The sequence below is a fragment of the Mercenaria mercenaria genome, chromosome 2, assembly GCF_021730395.1.
Source record: "Mercenaria mercenaria strain notata chromosome 2, MADL_Memer_1, whole genome shotgun sequence".
Taxonomy (NCBI): domain Eukaryota; kingdom Metazoa; phylum Mollusca; class Bivalvia; order Venerida; family Veneridae; genus Mercenaria; species Mercenaria mercenaria.
Genome location: NC_069362.1, coordinates 114,065,391 through 114,087,477, shown reverse-complemented (window position 1 = coordinate 114,087,477; position 22,087 = coordinate 114,065,391). Strand labels below are relative to the sequence as shown.

General features: G+C 35.6%; 1 protein-coding gene across 1 annotated transcript in view; it reads right to left on the bottom strand.

Annotated features, from left to right (window-relative positions):
• Window positions 1-22,087, bottom strand: part of LOC123562481 (uncharacterized) — a 53,133-nt gene extending 31,046 nt beyond the window's left edge. The window contains exons 1-16 of the mRNA XM_045355115.2: window positions 22,027-22,087; window positions 19,396-20,993; window positions 18,268-18,784; window positions 17,803-17,950; window positions 16,827-17,002; window positions 16,123-16,308; window positions 15,570-15,752; window positions 14,887-15,011; window positions 14,592-14,756; window positions 13,962-14,120; window positions 13,207-13,356; window positions 12,228-12,315; window positions 11,309-11,547; window positions 9,873-10,100; window positions 6,415-6,543; window positions 5,556-5,723 (exon numbers count right to left, since the gene is read on the bottom strand). Of these exons, the coding sequence (XP_045211050.2) occupies window positions 5,556-5,723; window positions 6,415-6,543; window positions 9,873-10,100; window positions 11,309-11,547; window positions 12,228-12,315; window positions 13,207-13,356; window positions 13,962-14,120; window positions 14,592-14,756; window positions 14,887-15,011; window positions 15,570-15,752; window positions 16,123-16,308; window positions 16,827-17,002; window positions 17,803-17,950; window positions 18,268-18,784; window positions 19,396-20,993; window positions 22,027-22,087 (4,320 nt within the window). The remainder of the gene's footprint in view (window positions 1-5,555; window positions 5,724-6,414; window positions 6,544-9,872; window positions 10,101-11,308; window positions 11,548-12,227; window positions 12,316-13,206; window positions 13,357-13,961; window positions 14,121-14,591; window positions 14,757-14,886; window positions 15,012-15,569; window positions 15,753-16,122; window positions 16,309-16,826; window positions 17,003-17,802; window positions 17,951-18,267; window positions 18,785-19,395; window positions 20,994-22,026) is intronic.

The window sequence follows — 22,087 nt, the reverse complement described above, 5'->3', positions numbered from 1 at the left end:
CGATGCACTCTACTTCTACTTTCCATATTTTAAAGTCTGTACCATCGAATGGTGGAATCTTTGGTTTTCCAAATCCAGAAGTTAGTCTTGTTATATTATCACCACTATAATCACTAACAATGTTATCAGATGTTTGTCTTGCATTTATGTTCATATTTCTGTTTCTGTCAATCACAGTTTCATGGAATCGTTGTCTATCGTTGTAAATATCATTGTCTCTATTTCTATCGCTGTATCTGTCCATATATGTGTATCCTTCATTACATCTGTCTTCAGTTCTGATTCCATAACTATCTCTATCTGTCATCTCTGTCCTATTTCTATCTCTTCCCTCTAGTCTATCTCTATCTTTTCTGTCTACTTTTAAAGCTAATTCCTCTTCTCTGGTTTTCAGTAACTTCAGTTTCTGTTCTCGCAGGTTCTCGAGTTCAATCTTTTTATCGATTTCTTTTTGCAGCTTTACTCTTTGCAATCTCTGTTTTTCTAGCTCACTCTCGGCAAGTTCTAAACTGTGTATTCTCTGTAAGAGTTTCGCTTCTTCTTCTTCTTTGATTTTTCTTTCTAAATCTATTTGTCTGTTCTGGTCATGCAGTTTCTGTATCATGTCATATTCTTTTTCCAAGTCTGACTGAACTGAACTTTGATTTGTCATTCTAAATCCATCTTCTTTGTAATGTCTCGAGTATGGATCACTTGACGCTTTTGTATCTCTGAGATTCATGAATCTCCTTTCTCTATCATAATATTTCTTCTTGTTTCACTATATCTGGTTCATTGTACTGTCTAACATGGTAACCTTTATCTTCATTGTCGTTGACTATATCGTCGTTTCTATACTCAAGGTCGACATTTCTATGCTGTGTATTTCTCTCATATCTTCTGTCAATATTGCTTTTTGGAATATACACCCTTCCAGCTCCATCTCTGAAATGTGTTGGTATTTCAGAATATCCTTGTTGCTTAATGCTGTCAGTACCAAACATAGTATCTGCAATTGTGTTTCCTTGTTGATGGTAGTCATATTGCGTATCTGCATCACCATATTTCGACGAAATTTTATTCCTCTTACTACTCGTATCTTCATTTCTTGTTATCCTCGGATTTTGTTCACCCGTTCTATAATTCGTAGTTTTATCCCTGTCGTTCTGCCGATCTGTGAATTTTGTTTGTTTACTTTCAGGTGTAGATTTAATCATTGTACTTGTTGCAACATTAGTTTGATCTAATATGTTTGCATTACTCTCTCTTAGGAATGTCAATTTCTTGTCTAATTCCATTATTTCTTCAGTCAAGTTGATATAACTTGTATCTGGATCCATTTCATTATCATCTTCACACCTTTGAACTACTTCATCAAAAGATACACTTTTCCTTGCGGTATTCTGTTTGTCACCTGAATATGAATTGTTTCTAGTGTCTTTTTCACTTGTTTTATATTTTCTGTGTCTATCATACCTGTCTCCTGTACTACTGCCTGATCCTGCGAATCTTTCACTGTTAGCATCATTAAAGTCATGTCTCTTATTTATGTCTGCTAAAGTTATTCCCTCATTCGTAACATCCTCTTCATAATCTCTATACATTTTGTAACTATCAGAACTTTCTTTATTATGATTTCCATGTGTCTCTTGTGGTCTCCTATCTTGTTCTCCATATGTGTAACTCATTGTCTTTCTACTATCTCCTGTATAAACATTTTGTCTATGTTGCTGTTCTCTCTCTCTATCCATTTGAAGTCTATTTTGATTGAACTCATTTCTCAAATCATATTGATTACCATCATGTCTACACTGCTGCTCTCCAGCAATTCTCATTCCTTGTTCTACACTAACACCATCATCTATTCTCCTATTCAGTCTTTCATTTCTTAAATCATCCTCCGCTTGCCTTTGTTGTTGATGTTCTCTAATAGCTGCTCTTCTTAGTTTCCTTTGTTCCCTTTCAGAAGTTTGAGGATCCATGATTGAAGTCAAGTATAACTATTTCAAATTTCAGAATTCTATAATTCACTTTATTTCAAACATTCATCACTTTTCTTCACCATGTACTACTCATTGTTTCAAGTATTCATCAATTTATTCACTATGCATTATTCATCATTTCAAGCATTCATCACCTTTCTTCACTATACCATATTCACTATATGTTTCATTCAGCACTAATTTCTAAACTCTGACCAGGTATTTTCACTATACAGTAATTTCAATACTTTCTTACTATACCTTCAGACTGATCAGTATTCACTTATGTTTCAATTTCATGAATGAATTGTGAATTTCTTTTCACTATTTCACTTTTCACTATTTTATTTATTTTCACTTTCAATATGTTTCACTATTTGATATTTGCAATTCTCAGTTATGCAAATCCTTCTGTAATATTTCAACTACTTAGTTCATTTTCGATTAACTACTTCACTACAATGATTTGTGAAAACTTTTCACATTCACTTCAAAATTTCACCTTCACTTTTATATTTCAACTTCACTTTCAGTATTTCACTTTCACTTCAAAAATGTCTGTGATAATCTTTATAAGTGTATGCTTATATTAGTACATATGTTGTATGAATATGCACTATGTATATAAGCTTTAAATAAAGCGTACACTTTATGATATGTAAAAAATTATTTTATGTTTTATGTGTTTGAAATGTGAAAAAAAATATCTGTCAAAAAATTCCGACTCCAGCTGGATTCGATCCGGCAACCTCGAGATTACAAAGCCGACCGCTCTACCGACTGCGCCACGCAACTGAGATACTATATATACGCTATAATTTTCGATACGGTTAATAATACCGAGTACACGTGTTCACCGACTCGTTTCAAGGACAATCAGTCGCGGATAAGGTTAAATTTTCTTAAGTATAGACAATATCACAATATCTTACAGAATATTGTTTCCACAAAGTTTCTGTAATATATCAATATCTGAAGCACTTCAGTAGGTCTACAAACGATTTATGTATAATATTGTAGTGGGAAAAGATTGATCAGGCCAGTTCAACACTTATTTATATTATTTTGAAAAAAAATAAATTTCTCATACTGACTACTTAATGCTATCACTTCTATTCTGTATATCTATCACTTCTACTCTGTAAACTATCTATACAGTACTGGTAAGAAGGCCTGTTAGTTATAATGCAGTTAGTAAGTGCTGTGAAGAAAAGACAGAAAAAGAAAGAAAAAAATGACCTCAATATAAATTTAGGGCAAATGTAAATAATGACACAATTATTACAAATAACACCCTGAAACACAAAACTTATTCTAAACACAAAGCAAAATACTCCATAAACACAATAACATAATATAAATATATTAAGTCACTCTTTGCTGGGTCTATCACTGGAATCCTGTGAATGATATATTGTAAGGTCAAAGGTCAAATTTCCTTTGGGTCAATCTCCATCCTTGAATATAGACACTTGTAGTAATTTCTCAAGTTTATAAGGCCTTATACTTATTTACTATAGTACTCACTATACTTCATCTGTGCACAGATCTTTATAGCTGTCTCTATTTACCATATGGTTGCTCAACAGAGGGGATGATCCCTTGAAGTCTGTGAACGTTCTTGCGTGCCAAAATACCATTCTTGGATCTTTGAAATTCACCCGTTGGGCGCCACTGTCGCCGTATTAGCTTTTGTATGGGTAGAGCTTTGGGTTGTATTTGGGACCCTGGGGTTGGTAGTAAGGATTAACAGATACGATCCTGTATGATATGATCCTGTAATTATATATACACATTCGTACACACAAATCTAATCAATAATAAACAAAATACATACAATTACATCAATCGACCAATACAATTCAATGAAACACATATAAAGGTAACTATAACACACGTTTACCTGTAGTTATATAAATATACAATCACAAATAATGGATTTCATTTGATGGGGCACAAAATGGCATTGTTTACGTTTTGAATGATGGCGGAGAAAGCGGAGAGTGGTGTGATTGGTTATTGACGAGTGCAAAAGTTAATCGAACAAAATGGGATAAGTGACGGAGAGACTATCTAAATCTCTAAATACGACTACATACTTTACTAATTAAACTATTTAGAATACACTATTCCTGCTATAAAACGGGTTCTTTTAGAATACGGAGACTTACAATTGACATATTGAAATATACATTTCACAAAAAGACCTATTAAACATAAAGATGCTAACAGGGACCAAAATGTACAAATCCACCCTACGACACACGAGTTCTGCAGCGGCAATATTGTCCGCGAAAGAACGAGTGCACATATCCTCATACAAAGTTAATAACCTTTTTATTACATATCCACTATCAAATGATTAATTTATATCTAAATTATCGTTCTGTCACGAAAGACAGGAAAAAATACGGAAGAAAAAATTCTCCGAAAACGCAATAAACAAATCAAATTGATGCGCATTAATATTTTCCGCGAAAATGACGTCAACTTGTTGTCGCAACGTGCGCTTGGACGCCATGGACGTCACGCGATTCTTTCCATTACAACGTTAAGAAAACATACCACGTCCTATATAAGTCCAACTCGTGACGTAATTATAACTTTCATTTCATTTCAGTTTGATAAATTACTACGTGCCAGTATCTAATAGGTCAGATTAATCAAAGTGTAAAAGTAAACAAAATGTTGCATAAATTACAAATTAAAAAAACACACAATAGCAACAAAAACCTAAAGAAACGAGATCCGCAATGGACGGACCGTCAGGGGAGGTAACTAGAGTCACGGATTGGGACTAGTCCGATATGAAAGCGTTCAACGTCATGATATGGAAAAATATTGCACGATCGCGGTCCATTTAAACACAATGGAAAATAATTTTAGGTAAGTAATAATCATTTTTATTTCCTCTCATGTATGATTTACAATCGTGCATTGTATACTGACTAGTACTATACTGACATAATTTTATATAAAATCTAAATGTCTGGAGCTCAGCTGCAAGACTAACGAGTTTTTACATTGTTCACATTGTTTTATCGTTGTTTTTTTTTTTCGTTTTTTTTTAGTAATCGCTCTAAAATCCATGCTGTTATTATATTAATTGAAGTGTTTTTTTTTATTTAATTTTCATTTTTTTTTCATTTTTAAAACCTCTTGTAAAATTCTTGCCCTTTCGGACAACTGGTATCAAAATGCACGAAAAAAACGATCATAATTACGGATAAATTGAATGGGCGGATTAAAAGAAGTAAGGTTCATTCTAATGTTTGAAATCTCAAGGAATTTTAATCGAACTTCAACTTCATACGTTAACTTCGCAAGAGACGTTGAAGTGGAAGGCGAAGGTTGAAATCTCAAACTCTCTAATTTTAGAGATATTATAAGAATGAAACATAAATTTTAAAATGCTAGCTTATGTGTGTGTTTTATCAACAAATTAAAAGAACAACAATGGTCAAATTTTGGCTAGATGCCGTCGACATCGGTCCGACTTGAAACATGTAGGCAAGACATGCCAGTGATATCGGTTCGGTGATCGCTAGACATAGGTTTACTAGCTAACTGTATTAAAGTAAAATGAAAACTTACATTAAAAGCGATATAGACTTTAAACATCAGGACTGACTCGGACTCTGGTAAAATTCTTATATTGATGTCGTCGTCGGCACTTCTCACGTACATAGTATAGTAAGAAAATTGCGACGCGTCTTCCGGATCAATATTTGGCTCAAAAGTGACATACTCTACCGCCGGAATCTGAAATCAAACATGCCACCTGATAATAATGAAAGTTACAAAATCCTCTTCAAGATAAGGTAAAAGGCTCTTCAAGTATGACAAAAAGAAAGTACAACATGTGTCTGTCTCGCTTTAGTCAAGCTAATACTCAAATAACCCTTTGGGTGCACCACAAATACCATAATTTATCGTTCTAAAACGATGGACTTAAAAAAGGTAATATAATATTCGACCAAGGCACAAATTTGAACTACTGTGGTCGTTTTTCCTTTTAAACGTTGATAAAAAAAATAGTCACTATGATACTCCGCCGTTACCATCCTAAATTTCCTAAATGAACGATTGATATATATTATTTCGTTATTCATATTAGGTTTATTTTTGGTAATTCTCTTGCAGTTTGTTCCTTCAAACTCTATTGACTACGTTCGTCCTCAATTATTCCCCTGTTTCCAAAGTATTTGGTAGATGCAATGTAAATGGTTTTTCTAGGTAGATGCAATGTAAATGGTTTTTCTAGGTAGATGCAATGTAAATGATTTTTCTACCCTTTAAGATAAAGCAGGTATACACACAGACGACTGTTAGTCTTAATCTGTTAAGCTTAATGTTGTGGTATAACATGTACTATTGCATTCTTTTTGTCTTGTGCCAGTGGTTCACACTATATTGATTACTCTGTGCTTTATAGAAGTATGATAATAATTACCTCACGTTCCAAAGTCACCGTGCCGGTCACTTCCTCTGCAGATCTGATTATCAAACGTTGTTGGGCCGACGTCATTTGAGCTGAGCGCCCCGTTGGTTCAATGTTTAAAATAGGTAACAAATCAGAAGCCTGTAAAATGTAAGTGTGCTTTAACTATGCAAAATTAGTTAATTTATTTTGAAGACATATTTAGCTTTCACCGGAATTCGAACAAGCGACCGCTGGATTAGGATCACAATATTTGACTACTGTATCGCTGCCAGAATAAGTTATCAGTTTGGATTTAAATCATTTTGAGAAATTAATCTTTTCTTGGATTGTGCATGGTGGTATGGCTTAAATGCCATTTTCCAACAGAGATTTATTTTATTTGATAGAAGTCAGCTAATATATCCATTTCTCTTGAATTCTGTAGAATAAGTGAATGACTATTTTTTGTCGGTAACAGTGACCTTTTCTTATGGCACCACTTACCACTGTATAGCAACATTGGTCTCGCTCGAGCATCTTTTATTCTACATACCTAGCGGGACTTGTGCACGAGAGTTATACAGAGTTGATGCGGTGTCCATGCGAAACTATATCGGTTATTTCATCAATAATGTTGTGTAGATTCGCATTTTTCCAATGCTTTTGAACTTTATTTATATACTGTTCTACATTCCTTAAAATCTTTATTTAATATAAAGGAAAAAAGGAGTTGCGGACACCTTATGAAACAAGAGCTCGTCGAACACGAAATGCCTCCCTTGATGCATTCAGTAATTGCACAAGGAACAGAAATTATATGCTTATTATAAACAAAAGTTCTACCGTTCTGGTTCAATCTGACCTTGACCTTTAACCTATTAACCTAACAAGAGATCAGCATTGAGCCATTTTTGAATGTTCCAAATTTCAAGACAAGCTCAAGGTCAAAATCAAGGTCAAATTTCATACTGGTACAAAACACTGTACATGTGGTCCAAATTTGAAAGCTGTGGCTTGAGAAATATGAAAGTAGGTCACTAGATCAATTGCAAGGTCAAAGTTCATTTCGGTAGACAGAACTATGCATGTGCTTCAAATCTGGAAGCTGTAGCTTGAGACTTGTAAAACTAGGTAATAGGTACAAAATCAATGTCAAATTTCAATTCAGAACACAAAAATGCATGCGGCCCAAATTTGAAGCCTGTAGCTTCAGAAATGTGAAAGTAAGTCACTAGGTCAATCTCAAGATCAAAGTTCATTTCGGTACACAAAACTATGCATGTGGTTCAAATTTGAAGGCTGTAGCTTGAGAAATGTGAAAGTAGGTCACTAGGTCGAAATCATGGTCAAATTGTATTTCGAAACACAAAACTATGCATGTAGTCCAAATTTGAAGCCTGTAGCTTCAGAAATGTGAAAGTAGGTCACTAGGTCAATCTCAAGATCAAAGTTCATTTCTATACACAAAACTATGTTTGTGGTTCGAATTTGAAGGCTATAGCTTGACAACTGTGAAAAAAAGGTCATTAGGTCAAAATCAAGGTCATATTTTATTTCGGAACGCAAAACTATGCATCTGGTCCAAATTTGAAGTCTGTAGCTTCAAAAATGTGAAAGTAGGTCACTAGGTCAATAACAAGGTCAAAGTTTGTTTCGGTACACAAACCTATGCATGTGGTCTAAATTTGAAGGCTGTAGCTTGAGAAATGTGAAAGTAGGTCACTAGGTCAAGATCTAGGTCAACTCATGTCAAGAATCATCGTGCCACTCAAAACTATACATGTGGTCCAAATTTGAATGAAGTATGTTATGGACATGAATATTCTAAGTTTTTCCCTATATAAATCTTTATGAACCATGTGACCCCCGGGGCGGGGCCATATTTGACCCTAGAGGGATGATTTGAACAAACTTGGTGGATAACCACTAGATGATGCTACATTACAAATATCAAAGCCCTAGTCTTTGTGGTTTGGACTGAAAGATTTTCAAAGTTTTTCCCTATATAAGTCTACGAAAACCATGCGACCCCAGGGCGGTATTTGACCCTAGGGGAATTATTTGAACAATCTTAGTAGTGGACCACTAAATGATGTCATATATAAAATATCAAAGCCCTAGACCCTGTGGTTTTGGGCAAGAGGTTTTACAAAGTTTTTTTCCGATATAAATCTATATAAATCATGTGACCCCCGGGTGGGGCCATATTTGACCCCAGGGAAATAATCTGAACAATCTTGGTAGAGGACTATTAGATTTTGCTACGTACCAAATATCAAAGCCCTAGGCCATGTGGTTTCGGACAAGAAGATCAGAAACCATTTAACTGTTCCTGGCCAATGTGACCTTGACCTTTGATCTAATGACCTTAAAATGAATAGGGGTCATCTGCTGGTCATGACCAACCTCACTATCATTTTTCCTGACACTAGGCCCAAGCGTTCTTGAGTTATTGCCTGGATACCATTTAACTGTTCCTGGTCACTGTGACCTTGACCTTTGACATACTGACCTCAAAATCAATAGGGGTCATCTGCTGGTCATGTCAAACCTTCCTATCAACTTTCATGATCCTAGGCCGAAGTGTTCTTGAGTTACCATCCGGAAACCGTTTAACTGTTAAGGTCACTGTGACCTTGACCTTTGACATACCGACCTCAAAATCAATAGGGTTCATCTGCTTGTCATGAACAACCTCCTATGAACTTTCATGACCCTAGGCCGTAGCGTTCTTGAGTTATCATCCGGAAACCGTTTAACTATTCAGGGTCACTGTGACCTTGACCTTTGACATACAGACCTCAAAATCAATAGGATCATCTGCTCCTTTCTATCAATTTTCCTGACACTAGGCCCAAGCGTTCTTGAGTTATTGCCTGGATACCATTTAACTGTTCCTGGTCACTGTGACCTTGACCTTTGACATACTGACCTCAAAATCAATAGGGGTCATCTGCTGGTCATGTCAAACCTTTCTATCAACTTTCATGATCCTAGGCCGAAGTGTTCTTGAGTTATCATCCGGAAACCGTTTAACTGTTCAGGGTCACTGTGACCTTGATCTTTGACATACCGACCTGAAAATCAATAGGGTTCATCTGCTGGTCATGAACAACCTCCTATGAACTTTCATGATCCTAGGCCGTAGCGTTCTTGAGTTATCATCCGGAAACCGTTTAACTATTCAGGGTCACTGTGACCTTGACCTTTGACATACAGACCTCAAAATCAATAGAGATCATCTGCTGGAGACAAGCAACCTCTCTGTCAACTTTTATGATCCTAGGCCCAAGCGTTCTTGAGTTATCATCCGGAAACGGATTGGTCTACATTCCGACCGACTGACCGACCGACCGAACGACCTCTGCAAAACAATATACCCCTCCTTCTTCGAAGGGGGGCATAATAACAAACAAGATGAATAAGTATAAGTTAAAACAAATGGTTATAATTTATCAGAACGCAACGAGATTTTTCTTTTAACTTACCAAAATCTTAACTTTTCCTTTATTTTTAGCTAGTCCAGGTGCTTTCACAGTTAGCCTATTCATCTGTACTTGTTTCGTTGCGAGATTCTTGGCATAATCACTTGCTATTGTAACAGACATCGATGAGGTGTCGTTACCGCCGATTGTGACGATAGCGCCGTCGCTTAAAGCCGTGTTATCAAGTAAGTCATTTTCGTACTTTCTCTTTGCTTCGTTCAACAGACGGGCCTATAAAAAGAATAACATGAATGTGAAACCTATGGCAGTTTTTACATATGATATTTCTCATGACGAATATATAAAATTTTATGTAACAATAAAGTCTTTAAGGTGTTATATAGTTAAGGCAGTTCTGTTTGATAAACCGGAAATACTGGTAAAACGTCATTAATTTCTTTTTGTCTGGACCCGTGGAATATCCATACAGGCAATCTGATATAGTTTGCCAAGAGTACGCCAAAACATTCTTCAGTTATTAAATGGAAACCAATTCAATTTTTAGCTCAATGACACCGGGGCCTTGATATTTGATCTACTGACCCCATAAAAGTAAAGGCCATATGCCCTTGCGTTTACACATGAACCTTGGCAATCATCCTATGAAGTTTGACGACTGTATTCAAAAGCGATTTCAGTTATCAATAGGAAATCGATTTTCAACTCTAGGTCTGTGACTTTGCCCTTTGACCTACTGATCATCAAAACTATAAGGATATATCTACTGACCGCATGCATGCTTTAATCCTGTGAAGTTTGACAAATGCAGGCCAAAGCATTTCATTTTTCAGTCATGGGTCTTCGTGACTGTCACATTAATCTTTGAGCAACCGGCTGCAGAATTAAAAGAATTCGTCTTCCAGTCACGACAATTCAAATTTACAAATCTGAGACTCCTGTACCAAAAGTGTTCTTCAGTTATCAGTTGGAAACTGAGAGCACAGACAGACGTACGACCTGATTACTATACTGCCGGATGGACAGGGGCATGATAGTACAATTTGTTTCAAACAGCAATTATTTTGTACCACTACATTTTTAACTTAAAATCCTTAATTAATTGAGAATTAGTCAATTACTTATCTGTGGTAGATCGATGTCTTTGAATAGAATTTTCTTCTTAAAGTTTCCACTCAAATCCAGTTTTAGTAATTATGCATGCATTTTTCATACATAAAATGCGTAAAACATGCATGTTTTGAGGGTGATTAAAACTACCTTACGATACTAGCAGTACAGTCTCTAGTTTTTAATAAAAATGACAGCGTCCTTTTTGTTCCGTTTCAAATAATCTATTTCAAAAATGATCATGTCGCTTTTTTAAGCTTTTGAACTTTGATGCAGTAATCAGCACATAAACAGTGCCTACTTGAAGCTTATATTTTTCAGTTAGACTGTTATATTATGGACTGTCAATTTCACATTGTGTTTGTACTTACTGTGGGTACTTTAGACTTTACTTCATAGGAAATTTCTTTTTGATTGACATGATTGAAGAACACCCGTTCATCCTCTGTCATGTCAGCCATCTCTTTTCCTTCCAGAGTTTCCACAGGCGCAAATTGCTGATAGTTATTCGCCAACTTCCGCATTTCTTTTAAAGAATCCCCGGTTTGCATAAAGTTGATCATGTCAGGAACAACCAGTGCGGCTACATTTTGTATCATAAAGGTGGCATCTGAAAGTAATTTTTTGTAACCGATAAAACTTTATTGGTCATGTCCATACACAGCCTTTGTAACTTTGAACGTTCATGACCATGTTCTAAAATTTCTACTCGCAAACTTTATCAGCCTCTATAGTGCACCAGAAAATGTATATATGGTGCAGGGATTGTTAAAGATGTGAGTTAAACTAAGAAGTTGGTTTAACTAGGAAGAAAATGCCTTTAAAAAGGACAAAAGTATATGTAAAGATGTAATGTTTTAAGTATGAATTCTCCACTCAATAGAACATATTCCCATGTTATTTATACTAGTCAATCTCCAAATGCAGAACAAAATCACAAAATCAATTCATATCAGCATAAACTGGCATAAACATGTACAGTTAAACATGTCTTTAGAGACTTCGCATAGGAATTGAAACAGTGGTCTTTGTTGACAGTAAGTGGTATAAAAACAGGTAGATTAACGCTATTGTTATTTTAAGCAGCAGATGTTGCAATACTTGACAATTTTACAAATCTGCTAATATGAAAATTTCGAAAATTCAGTCAACAATCAGAAGATTCAATGAAACTGGACATTAAGCATTATGTAGGCGGCAATTCAAATCAAGTTTTTTTCTGCAGTTAATAATGCAAAAATACACGTTAAAGATATCATAATACATTATTATTTGATAAGATTTATATACCTTCCTCAAGCTTTCTGGCTGTTGGGTCGTCTCTGTCTGAAGTCTCCATCGACTGCACGATATTTTCGACAATACCCAATAATTCATCCTGTGAGTACCGTGCACAAATATCATTGTTTATTTTTAGAAATAAGTTTTGACATTTTGTATGTGTTCTATAGAATTCTCGACACGATATGCATATAATCAAGAGATTGTAAGAACATTATACGTGAGATATGTTAAACATAAAGGAGTAAAAATGGAAGAAAATATAAGCCAATTAAAACTATGTATAATTGCTCTTGGGGTTGTGACGTTAAGATATTTGAAATATATAACACGCTTGTTTAGGTTGGAGTATCTGAAATAAGCACGACGCATGCCGTCTCACGAAAAACATTTCGTCGCAAATATTAAACCTTCTACCGGTATATAAACCACATTGTATTGTGGAAAAATGCCAAAAGACAAAAATGTTTGGTGATATACACGTGTATTAAGACCTGCATGTTTAATATTCATCCGGCATTTCATTTAAATGACATATTCAGAACAGACGGGAAACGCAAAAATACACCAAGACACTGTCACATTCACACAAAATCAGGCATGACAAGGGTCATGGTCACAGTTTCTTATTCAAACAATATAACTTAACTAGTAAGATATGTATTGCAAGTCACGGTTGTATCAAGAGAGTATGTCGCAAATTGTCGTACCAATTTTTTGTAAAAGAATTGTTAGGGATTCCTTATATTTTCATACCGGTATTCTATATACCTTACTATAAAATTATGTCTCTTCTACAGGAACGTTTTGAATTCCTATGATGTGGAACACAGGTGTTGCGATTATACCACATGTATCAATATTGTCTTACGTACATGCTTCCCATTTTCTTTCACGCCCCAAGCAAACAAAAGAAGAAGATAAAATGCAGCAACATAATGGACAGTCATTGCAAAACCTTCAGCTTCATTAGCTTCCTCTACTTTACCTTAGTGTCATCGTCTACATTTTCTTCCGGACCATTTGATATTTGTATGACAGCAGAAGCAAGTTGCCTGTTGCTATTAACGTCCCTGAACTCGTTTTGGTCATATTTTGCCATCACAGACTTTATGGTTGTAACTAGCAATTTGTTTGTCTGTATAAAATGAAAAAAAATGATGAACTGTCAAATATTCACTGTATTGTGAAAAATGCATTTCCTATATGGCATATAAAAATAACGGAAAAAAAATCAAGTTTCATCTTTAGCCTAAATTTCCGCCTAAAATCCTGGCGTAAAAATAAGGAAGTAAACATTCAATTATAGGTAACAGAACTGATAATTCATTCGACCTGGGACAACATACGGTTTAGATTTCTAAGTTGAAATTCTAAGTAAAAGCATGATGGTAGGGTAGCACATCCATATTTCTGAACATATCTGACCAAGACTAATCACATATTTACATTTCCAATCTTTATATTATATTTATAACACCAACTCACAAGTGTATCTAGTATAAAAAAACTTCAAAAGTTTCCTTTGAAGTTCCGAAGAATACAAACTCATTTTTACCAATTACGTTTTCTTCACAGAGGTAAGAGGTAAGAGCGGGAGAGTCAGACATCAAACCATGGAAACATATCATCAAGAATTTATTCACAAGGTCTTCATACTATCAAACGGACACTAGTCTTGTAATAAAAACAAAGATCATCATCTGAATTCAATAAATTCAGTTTAAAAAAAAATTATCCTACCTTCTGAAATTCACGAACCGTTCCGTCCAAAATCGGCTCCCCTATTTCTTTCATTGCTTCACTAACCAATACAGGAGAGGAACCATTTTCTCCAACATCATTAAGTCCACCGACGTCTGCATCAATCTGCAGTTCTACGGTCCGTGGCGGTAGGTCTACCTAAATGTTAAAAGGACACCGATACACGGATTTCAATAACACTGGTAAACACTCAAAAGAAGAAAACGGAGGCCGTTCTAAGATGCCTACTTGTGTCAATGCTCGCCAAAATTGCATTTTTGTTGTCTTATTACAAAATAATTTGACGTGAAGTAGAAATGGAAAGTACAATATTAGAATAACTGAAAGAAACTAGTGCGTGAAACGCTTGGAGACCAGCGCTCAGTACTGCCTTTTCACAAATATTTAAACCCCGATTTATCTTTTTTTTTCTCATTGTAAAACATACATTTCATACTCACAGTTGTGAAAACGAATAGATTCGAAATATTCACCCGTCTTATGATTAATCTTCACGGTAGAAATGAACAAAATACGAAGTGCAAAACATGCAAAACTCACTACAGAACCGATATTTTCGGACATATCAAAGAAATATAAAATACTGAACCTTTTTGGAATTATACGCACCTTGACGGACAACACCGAAGCAATTGAAGACGCAAGATCTACCGTGCCCTGAAAATCGTTCAGACTACTGACTTGTAATAGCGATTTTTCATTAGCCTTCAACAAGTTGTCAATCATAACTAATCCTTCTGACACTGATACCACACCTGGGAGAGGATTGGTCGCCTGAAATGATATCCACTAAACTCATAACGCGTAAAAAGAAAACAATATCACTTTGTAATACAAAACAGTTGCTGAATAGCATTTTTATCTTAAATACAGAAAATTATGCAAATGAGTTATATATACGTACGGCTATATCAAATTCAACGACCGCCGATGGCTCAGTAAGTGAATCTAATATATGCACTTCCAACCGAGTAACATTTGTGTCCGCATTTGGAAGTCTTGCAAGTTGGAAACACTGGTTTAGATTACCTGTAATATAATATGGATTTGTTTGCTTGCCGTTTTAAACACTAAATGATGAAAAGCGAAACATTTCATTCACTCCAATATAACACTGTCTATTTCTAATAGAAAAAGATATACGGAAGTCAGTTTATACATTCCGAAGAATATGCATCCGGCCAATAATCGATAGCGGTCAGACTTTAAATATGGAAAAAAGACGGGTATGCACAAATTTTACTTAATTAACAAACATACTAAAGATAATAGGTAAGGGTAGATTTCTCGGAAGCACAGAGCACCTAAAACTCAGCCTCAAAGCCACGCATTAGCAAAGTAGGCCCACAACAAAAAGAAGCTGTAATGGAAAATATTACAGACGGGTTGCTTCAAGAATCCTTAGGTGCAAGAAGTTAATCCATTTTATCATTTTTGTTTTACCATATAACTATTGTCTCCCCTGATACCGGTCCGGAGTGTATTCTTCCTCATGTCTATATTGATATGACGTTAAAGGCCGTTAACGCATTTAAAATTCTATAATGCAGGTGATTTTACTACAACTATTCTAAAATTATTGCATACTTGTAGGTGTTCTAGCTATCCCAGGAATGTTGCGTAGAATATTTCCATCGCTGTCTAGGAACCTCTGTATAGAAACGTATTTCAGGGCACCACCTTTGTCATTAGCTGGGTCTCTTTTTTCATTTATACCTTCATCTTTCCAGTTTGAGCAATTAAAGCAAATCATTGTGACACCTGCTATAGCTGAAAACGAGAAGAAGAGTTAAAAACTATTTATTTGTAAGGTTATATTACAAGGTTACTGTTTTCAATTCATTTAAGCCAGTATCTAAGAACGCATTTTTAGCTGATTTACACATAAAGTATGTTTACTAATCAACTTTGAAAAGGAGTTCGATACGTACCTACGTAGAAAAATTTACCGGTGTTTGTATATCAACAGTTTCTGTTTCATTTAGTATCTCTCTTATATCAATGGTAATTTATTGATACTAAAACAGGAAAAAGAATAAGTCATTAGGCACGGCCCTTCATATCGGCGTAATTATTAGACTATGGGCACTTTCATCAACAGAGAGTTCTACTAGTTTGGCAAAAAATAATTTTTCCTTACCAGTATCATTACGAGTTACCACACAGTTGCCGCCATACGGGGGTAAATTCATTACATACTGCCTAAACGCAGTGGACCGTTGAAATCCCGATAGTTCTACTGTACATGAAATCTGGAACTTGGTCGTCACATCTTTGTCAAAATGGTTCTTAAACCATTCTTTAGTGACATGGAAACCCGTTGATCCTGCAATATTAAACATTTTAAAAACTGGAAATAGCAGTATGTGTAGTTATATATATGTTTGTATAAAAAATATAGCCAATAACTGTCCGAAATGATTTAAATAAAACTTTGTTAAAGTATCACCATCACTTGACTCAATGTTATTATATATTCTGGTTCTTTGGGTTAATCAAGTTTATTTAACATCTATGTAACACAATTCCGCTGAAAACCGGTGCTATGGGGTGCGAGTTGTTGCACATTGCTTTACCTACTATTACACTCATGAAAAGTACACTTGCACAACTGGAGCTCATAAATATAAACAAAACGTTGCGTTAACTCGATACTATTCAAAAAGTGCAGAATCGAAGAAGTGAAGTATATGCAAATTGAAGTAAACAGTATGCTTTCCATTTTGAGCTTTAAGTTTCTATTGTAAACTAGTAGTAGTAGCATTAATCACTTTTTGGACTGATAACTTTATCAGATTCTTATATAAATAAAAATCACTTCTTACTAGCTTTGTGTGTACTCACTGTTTGGGATGTCACTAGTTTCCTCTATAAATTCTCCGTTCTCATACTTTTCTAACTTCCATGTGTATACGGCTGCAGAGACGTCAGCGTCTGTATCCAGTTCAACGTTTAAATGAAGGTCATCAACAATCAATTTGTCAACATTTGAAGAACCGGGATAACAGTTTTGTATACATCTAAAAAGTTCACAGGTAATAAATATATCTTGCAATGTGCTTTTATATATTTTAGAACTTTACAACAAAGACAAAACGGGGAATTGATCTAAAAACGACAATGCAATTGATATAACATTGTTTGCTTTATTACATCCATAGGAGCCTGCGTGACTGTTTGGTTAAGACCGCTGATTCCAAATTACTTGCCCTTCACTGATGTATTCGAGCTTCGCTAAGGGCGTTGCATCTTCATGTTAGGAAGCCGCCCACCTGGCTTACGGATGATCGGTGGTTCTACCCAGGTGCCCGATCGTGATGAAATAAAGCATGGAGGGGCACCTGGGGCTTTTCTCCACCATCAAAAGCTTGAAAGTCGCCAGATGACCTGTAATTGCGTTAAACCCACCAAAACCATAACCAGAATTACATCCAGAAGACATGTAAACGTTTGTTTGAGGCAAGCAGGTAAAATAAGTGTAAGCTTAATATGAAAATAATGAAATATTAACGTACATAGGATGAAAAGGAATGGGAGAAACACACATGTTCAGACAGAGACAAGAAATAATATAATGTAGATCGGGTGATATTTGCGAGGAATTTATGTTCTCTAATTTTCGCAATCAAAGCGAGACACAAATTCAGAATTACCCAGACGCAAATATTATCCAATGTACAATATTTTGAGTGATTTAGTAATTCAGTGACACACATACACGCACGCAAGCAAGTAAGCATGTACGCACGCACACACTCACGCACGTAATTGTGATTCGTTTTCCCTTATATGTTATATAATGTTTTGTAAATACGCATACTTAATTGAAACAGGAAGCGGATCCAGAGGTCGAGTAACAACTGCCAGGGACTTTTGTGAGGATCTCTCTCCTCTGGTTACAGTTAATGTAAATAGATACCATTGATTCAGAATAAGGTTTTCAGCAGGCATTGTATGGGATACCGCATCTGTAAAGAAATAGATTAAACTAATGAATGCAGCATAAACTTGTATGTCTAACCATGCTAGTTTAAGAATTTAAGGAGTTTCATGTTATAAGTAAGCAGAGAACGAGCTGTAATTTTATTTTGAAAGGCTGGCAAAACTGGAACTATTTCACAGTAATGATTTCTTTCCGAAGTTTTATATCTAAACTCGTGAGAATTCAGTAAAGATAAAAACATCGATCAAATTATACCATAATGTTGTAAATGTTTCCGTTAGAAATAGAATATACTAAACAGCCATGCAGAGAACATTTTAGAATCTTGAGGTTAACCCATACCGTTTGATGACAAAAGTGACGAGCAATCTTGGTCTGCAGTTACAGGCATTTGGCCCGACATGAAATATCCCAGTAGCTGAAAATCCTCTAAAAGTTCTCCTGTAACGCAATCCCAGTTTCGAGTCACAGGAATTTCCTGAATATGGCTTAGTTTTCCAGCGGGATCAGTGGTATTACTAGAATCGATAACGAGCACTTGATCAATCTTGATCTGTATAACATTAGTTTCGACTTTTCCATCTGTAATGACAGGTATGATGTTCGGTAGAAGATACTCTATATATAGTTTGTCCTTCAGTTTAGGTGTCCTCTTAAACTGCGGATATGAGCAAGTTAGGTAAATCCTGTACATGCCGTCCCGAAGTGTGCTCTCCTTTATTGTATAAACGATGGATGGAATAATGGGTATGTGCTCAAATAATTGTGTCTCCGTCCCATTGTCTTCAACCTTATAGAATTCCCACCACGTCTGGATGGGAGGGTCACAATTAAATGTTAGCCAGATATCTGCTTTCAGCTGCAAGAAATTTTATAGAAATGTTAAAAAACACAGATTTAAGCACTTTGAACAGGTCCTTCGTGAAAACGTAATTCTTAATATCTCCGTCGATGGTTATAAGAACTTCTTACGGATTTGAATATAATTATTTGAGTATGATAAAACTATTTATCTAGAATAGAATTAATAGGACACAATATAAACCGCATCGACCCAGGTAGCCTAAACGTTATTTGGGATATAGATTTTAGTTTTGCGTGCTTTGTTGGCAAATAAAACACGGTTTTGAGTTCAGATGCGTAGTGTTAGAATAGTAATTTCAGTTCCTCATCAACCTGCATTAAGTTTGGTAAAACACTCCTTAACTTAAAACTTACGGATACTAGTAAATGACGAAAATATCATGACACAAAACAGCGTACTGCAACATACTTATCAAAAATATCATATAAAATAGTCCAAGATTGTATCACTGAAATTCAAAAAAAAAACAATCAGATACGTAAACATTCTTACATTCACTATGCTTGTTTTCAGAAAGTGTATGAGATCTTCTTCATTAACATGATTATCTGTTTGAAAAACCTCGTATTTTGTATCACACCAAGATAGGTGTTACTATAACTTACCAGGACATCTTCGTTAGTATATGCGAGCATAGATGTTGACTTGTTCTTGTAGACATCGTTGAAGAAAGCTTGAGTTTTCCAGCAGTCAAAGTACACATAAATAGTTATTTCCATTGTCTTGGAAGTGAGAAGGTTACTACAGTGTACATACACAGTGATTTCTGCATCCGCGCCTGGTAGTCTCTGTGAGTAATTCAAATTCTTGAATGGTGTGAGATCTCCTTTAATCACTGGTTCGACACCGGTATCGCCGTACTGAATTACACATGAAACATTGTATATGGGTAAAACAGTGTCGTTTACAAGTTTAACGACAAATCTGATTGGTTTCGACCAAGGATGCTGATAAATATTTGTACTGTTGTGTTTGAGAACAATGTTTTTGACAGGATTCTCAATAATTATGTCAAGATCAGTGTCCAGATTTGTTATTGACGGGTTATCTATCACCTCTGCAAGTTCGTTATAACACATCACTCTTGCTGTGTACCAACCGGCAGTATAATAATGAGAATAGTCCACTGATGTGTTTGGAAGTAGGTTGAAACTGTCAGCTGTCAGGTCAAACGTTACTTGTTCTTTCTCCGAAGATGATTTATCATATTGCAGAGTGCAATGCACATTCCCCATCGCTAGCAATGCAGATGGCTTGACCGCTATGGTGAAAACGAGCTCCGTGGAATACAAAGCCACTGTATCGCTGACGCTGATGTTAAATCCATTCACAGCGTAATAGGCAATGAAATCGAACGAACCATTTGAATTGCTTACACCGTTGGATAGTTGCCATTCAAAGTAAACTTGATCAGTTACCTCGATGTTATGGCTGAATACATATTCCTGAGTTTTGACACCACAGGTGCCACCTATCATATTTATTATTTTGTTTAGTCCGTTTTTGATGACAAACAGAAAGAAGACACTGTCACCCTTTGTCAGCACTGATGTGATATTCATTGGAGACCCAGCCATTATGTAAGGCGGATTTGTATTGTATTGATTTATACTAGTCATGTTTAAATCAATTTCTTGAACCACGTGTATTACAATATTGACGGAGTGTGCTGAAATGGGGTTGCTTGCTCCTACTTTTATGGCATACAATCCAGATTCAGGAAATAGATCAGGACTTAGTTCAAACGTGTTTGTATTTTCTGAAACATCTGTTTTGATGAACTGTTCACCAGAGTGCAAAAACGTTAAGGTTAAATCAACGCCACCACCTGTCGGCATAAAGGTTGTGAGTACAACATCATCAACGACTGGGCCGTCTACTTGTAGATAGTGACTGTCCGCCGCATCTTGTACGATAAACCAATCTATTGCATCGCCAACGTATATAGGCTCATGATCTTCCACAGCAATGGACGTTGAAGGATCGAAACAGGTAACTGTAGGCGCACTTAAGTTTTGTGAAACGGCAAGGAAACGTTCAACGGTTTTCGACTCATCTACCATTACAATCTCTACCTCTCCGCTATCCGGGTCCAAAAGACAGTTTACTGTATCCTGTAAATCATGGCTAACTGATAAATCATACTGGTTGTCATAACCAGGTGCAGTCATCTGAAAATTGTCGATTGTGAACGAATAAACACCTGCAAAAATAAAATCATTAGTTTAATATGCTTATAATGAATGGATAAATAATTAAGTAAAAAATAGAAGCCTTCAGCCCTATATACATTAACCTCGCTGGTATTGTTTTTTTTTTTTTTTGTTTTGTTTATTTTTTTAGTGGGGGGGGGGGGAGCGGGTTATGTAACGTCGCACCGACACACTTTTAGGTCATATGGCGACTTTCAAGCTTTGATGGTGGAGGAAGCACAAGGTGCCCCTCCGTGTATTATTTCATCAAGGGTGTACCACAGACCTTCCGTAAGGCAGGTGGATGGCTCCCTCGCATGAAAAATTCAACGCAGAGGGGCAAGTGATTCGAAGTCAACCTCAAAACAAGTTGGATACCGGTACTTCTAATGGTACTTTTCTACACAAATCAGTATTCAGCGCAAAGGCTCGCTTCTAATGGGGGAAAATGTGCTTATGCAAACAAGCGTTTATCCTTAAGAAGAATTTTTATCACAGCTTGTACTCTTGTCATAATTGTTCATTATTCTGAAATACTCGGATTTTGTTAATTTATGATGAAGATATGAGGATAACATTGATGGTAAAATGTCTGTTCAGATCTTAATCATACAACAAAATATAAAAAAATGACGTTGATTTCACGTCGATCTACTTTATCTGGCACCATACACGCGCTATGAAATAGCGCTTTCCTTTTTCATCTACTTTTTTAAACAATAGAACTAATATTTTTAACATGTCTCAACAATAACAATCGGTTATCTTAAAATTATTCCGCAACCTTATAAAATCATCGTGTTGATTCGATATGTTAGAACATGGTTCTGCTATATATAATATCGTTATTGCAAACGATAATCTTATCGCTTGAAGTTAGAATTATTAGAGGATATTCATGTATTATATATTTGAATAAAAGTTTAGCACGCATAAGGAAATGTTAAAATTAACTCAATGACATTCAGCATAAAAGAGAAGACATTGGCATTGACCAATCATTTATCCGAATTAATAATCATATAAAAATTATATAGATTTTACCTGTTGCTAATAGCAGGATGCAAATTTCAACAAAAATCACGTCCCTCCAACTTCCATCCAT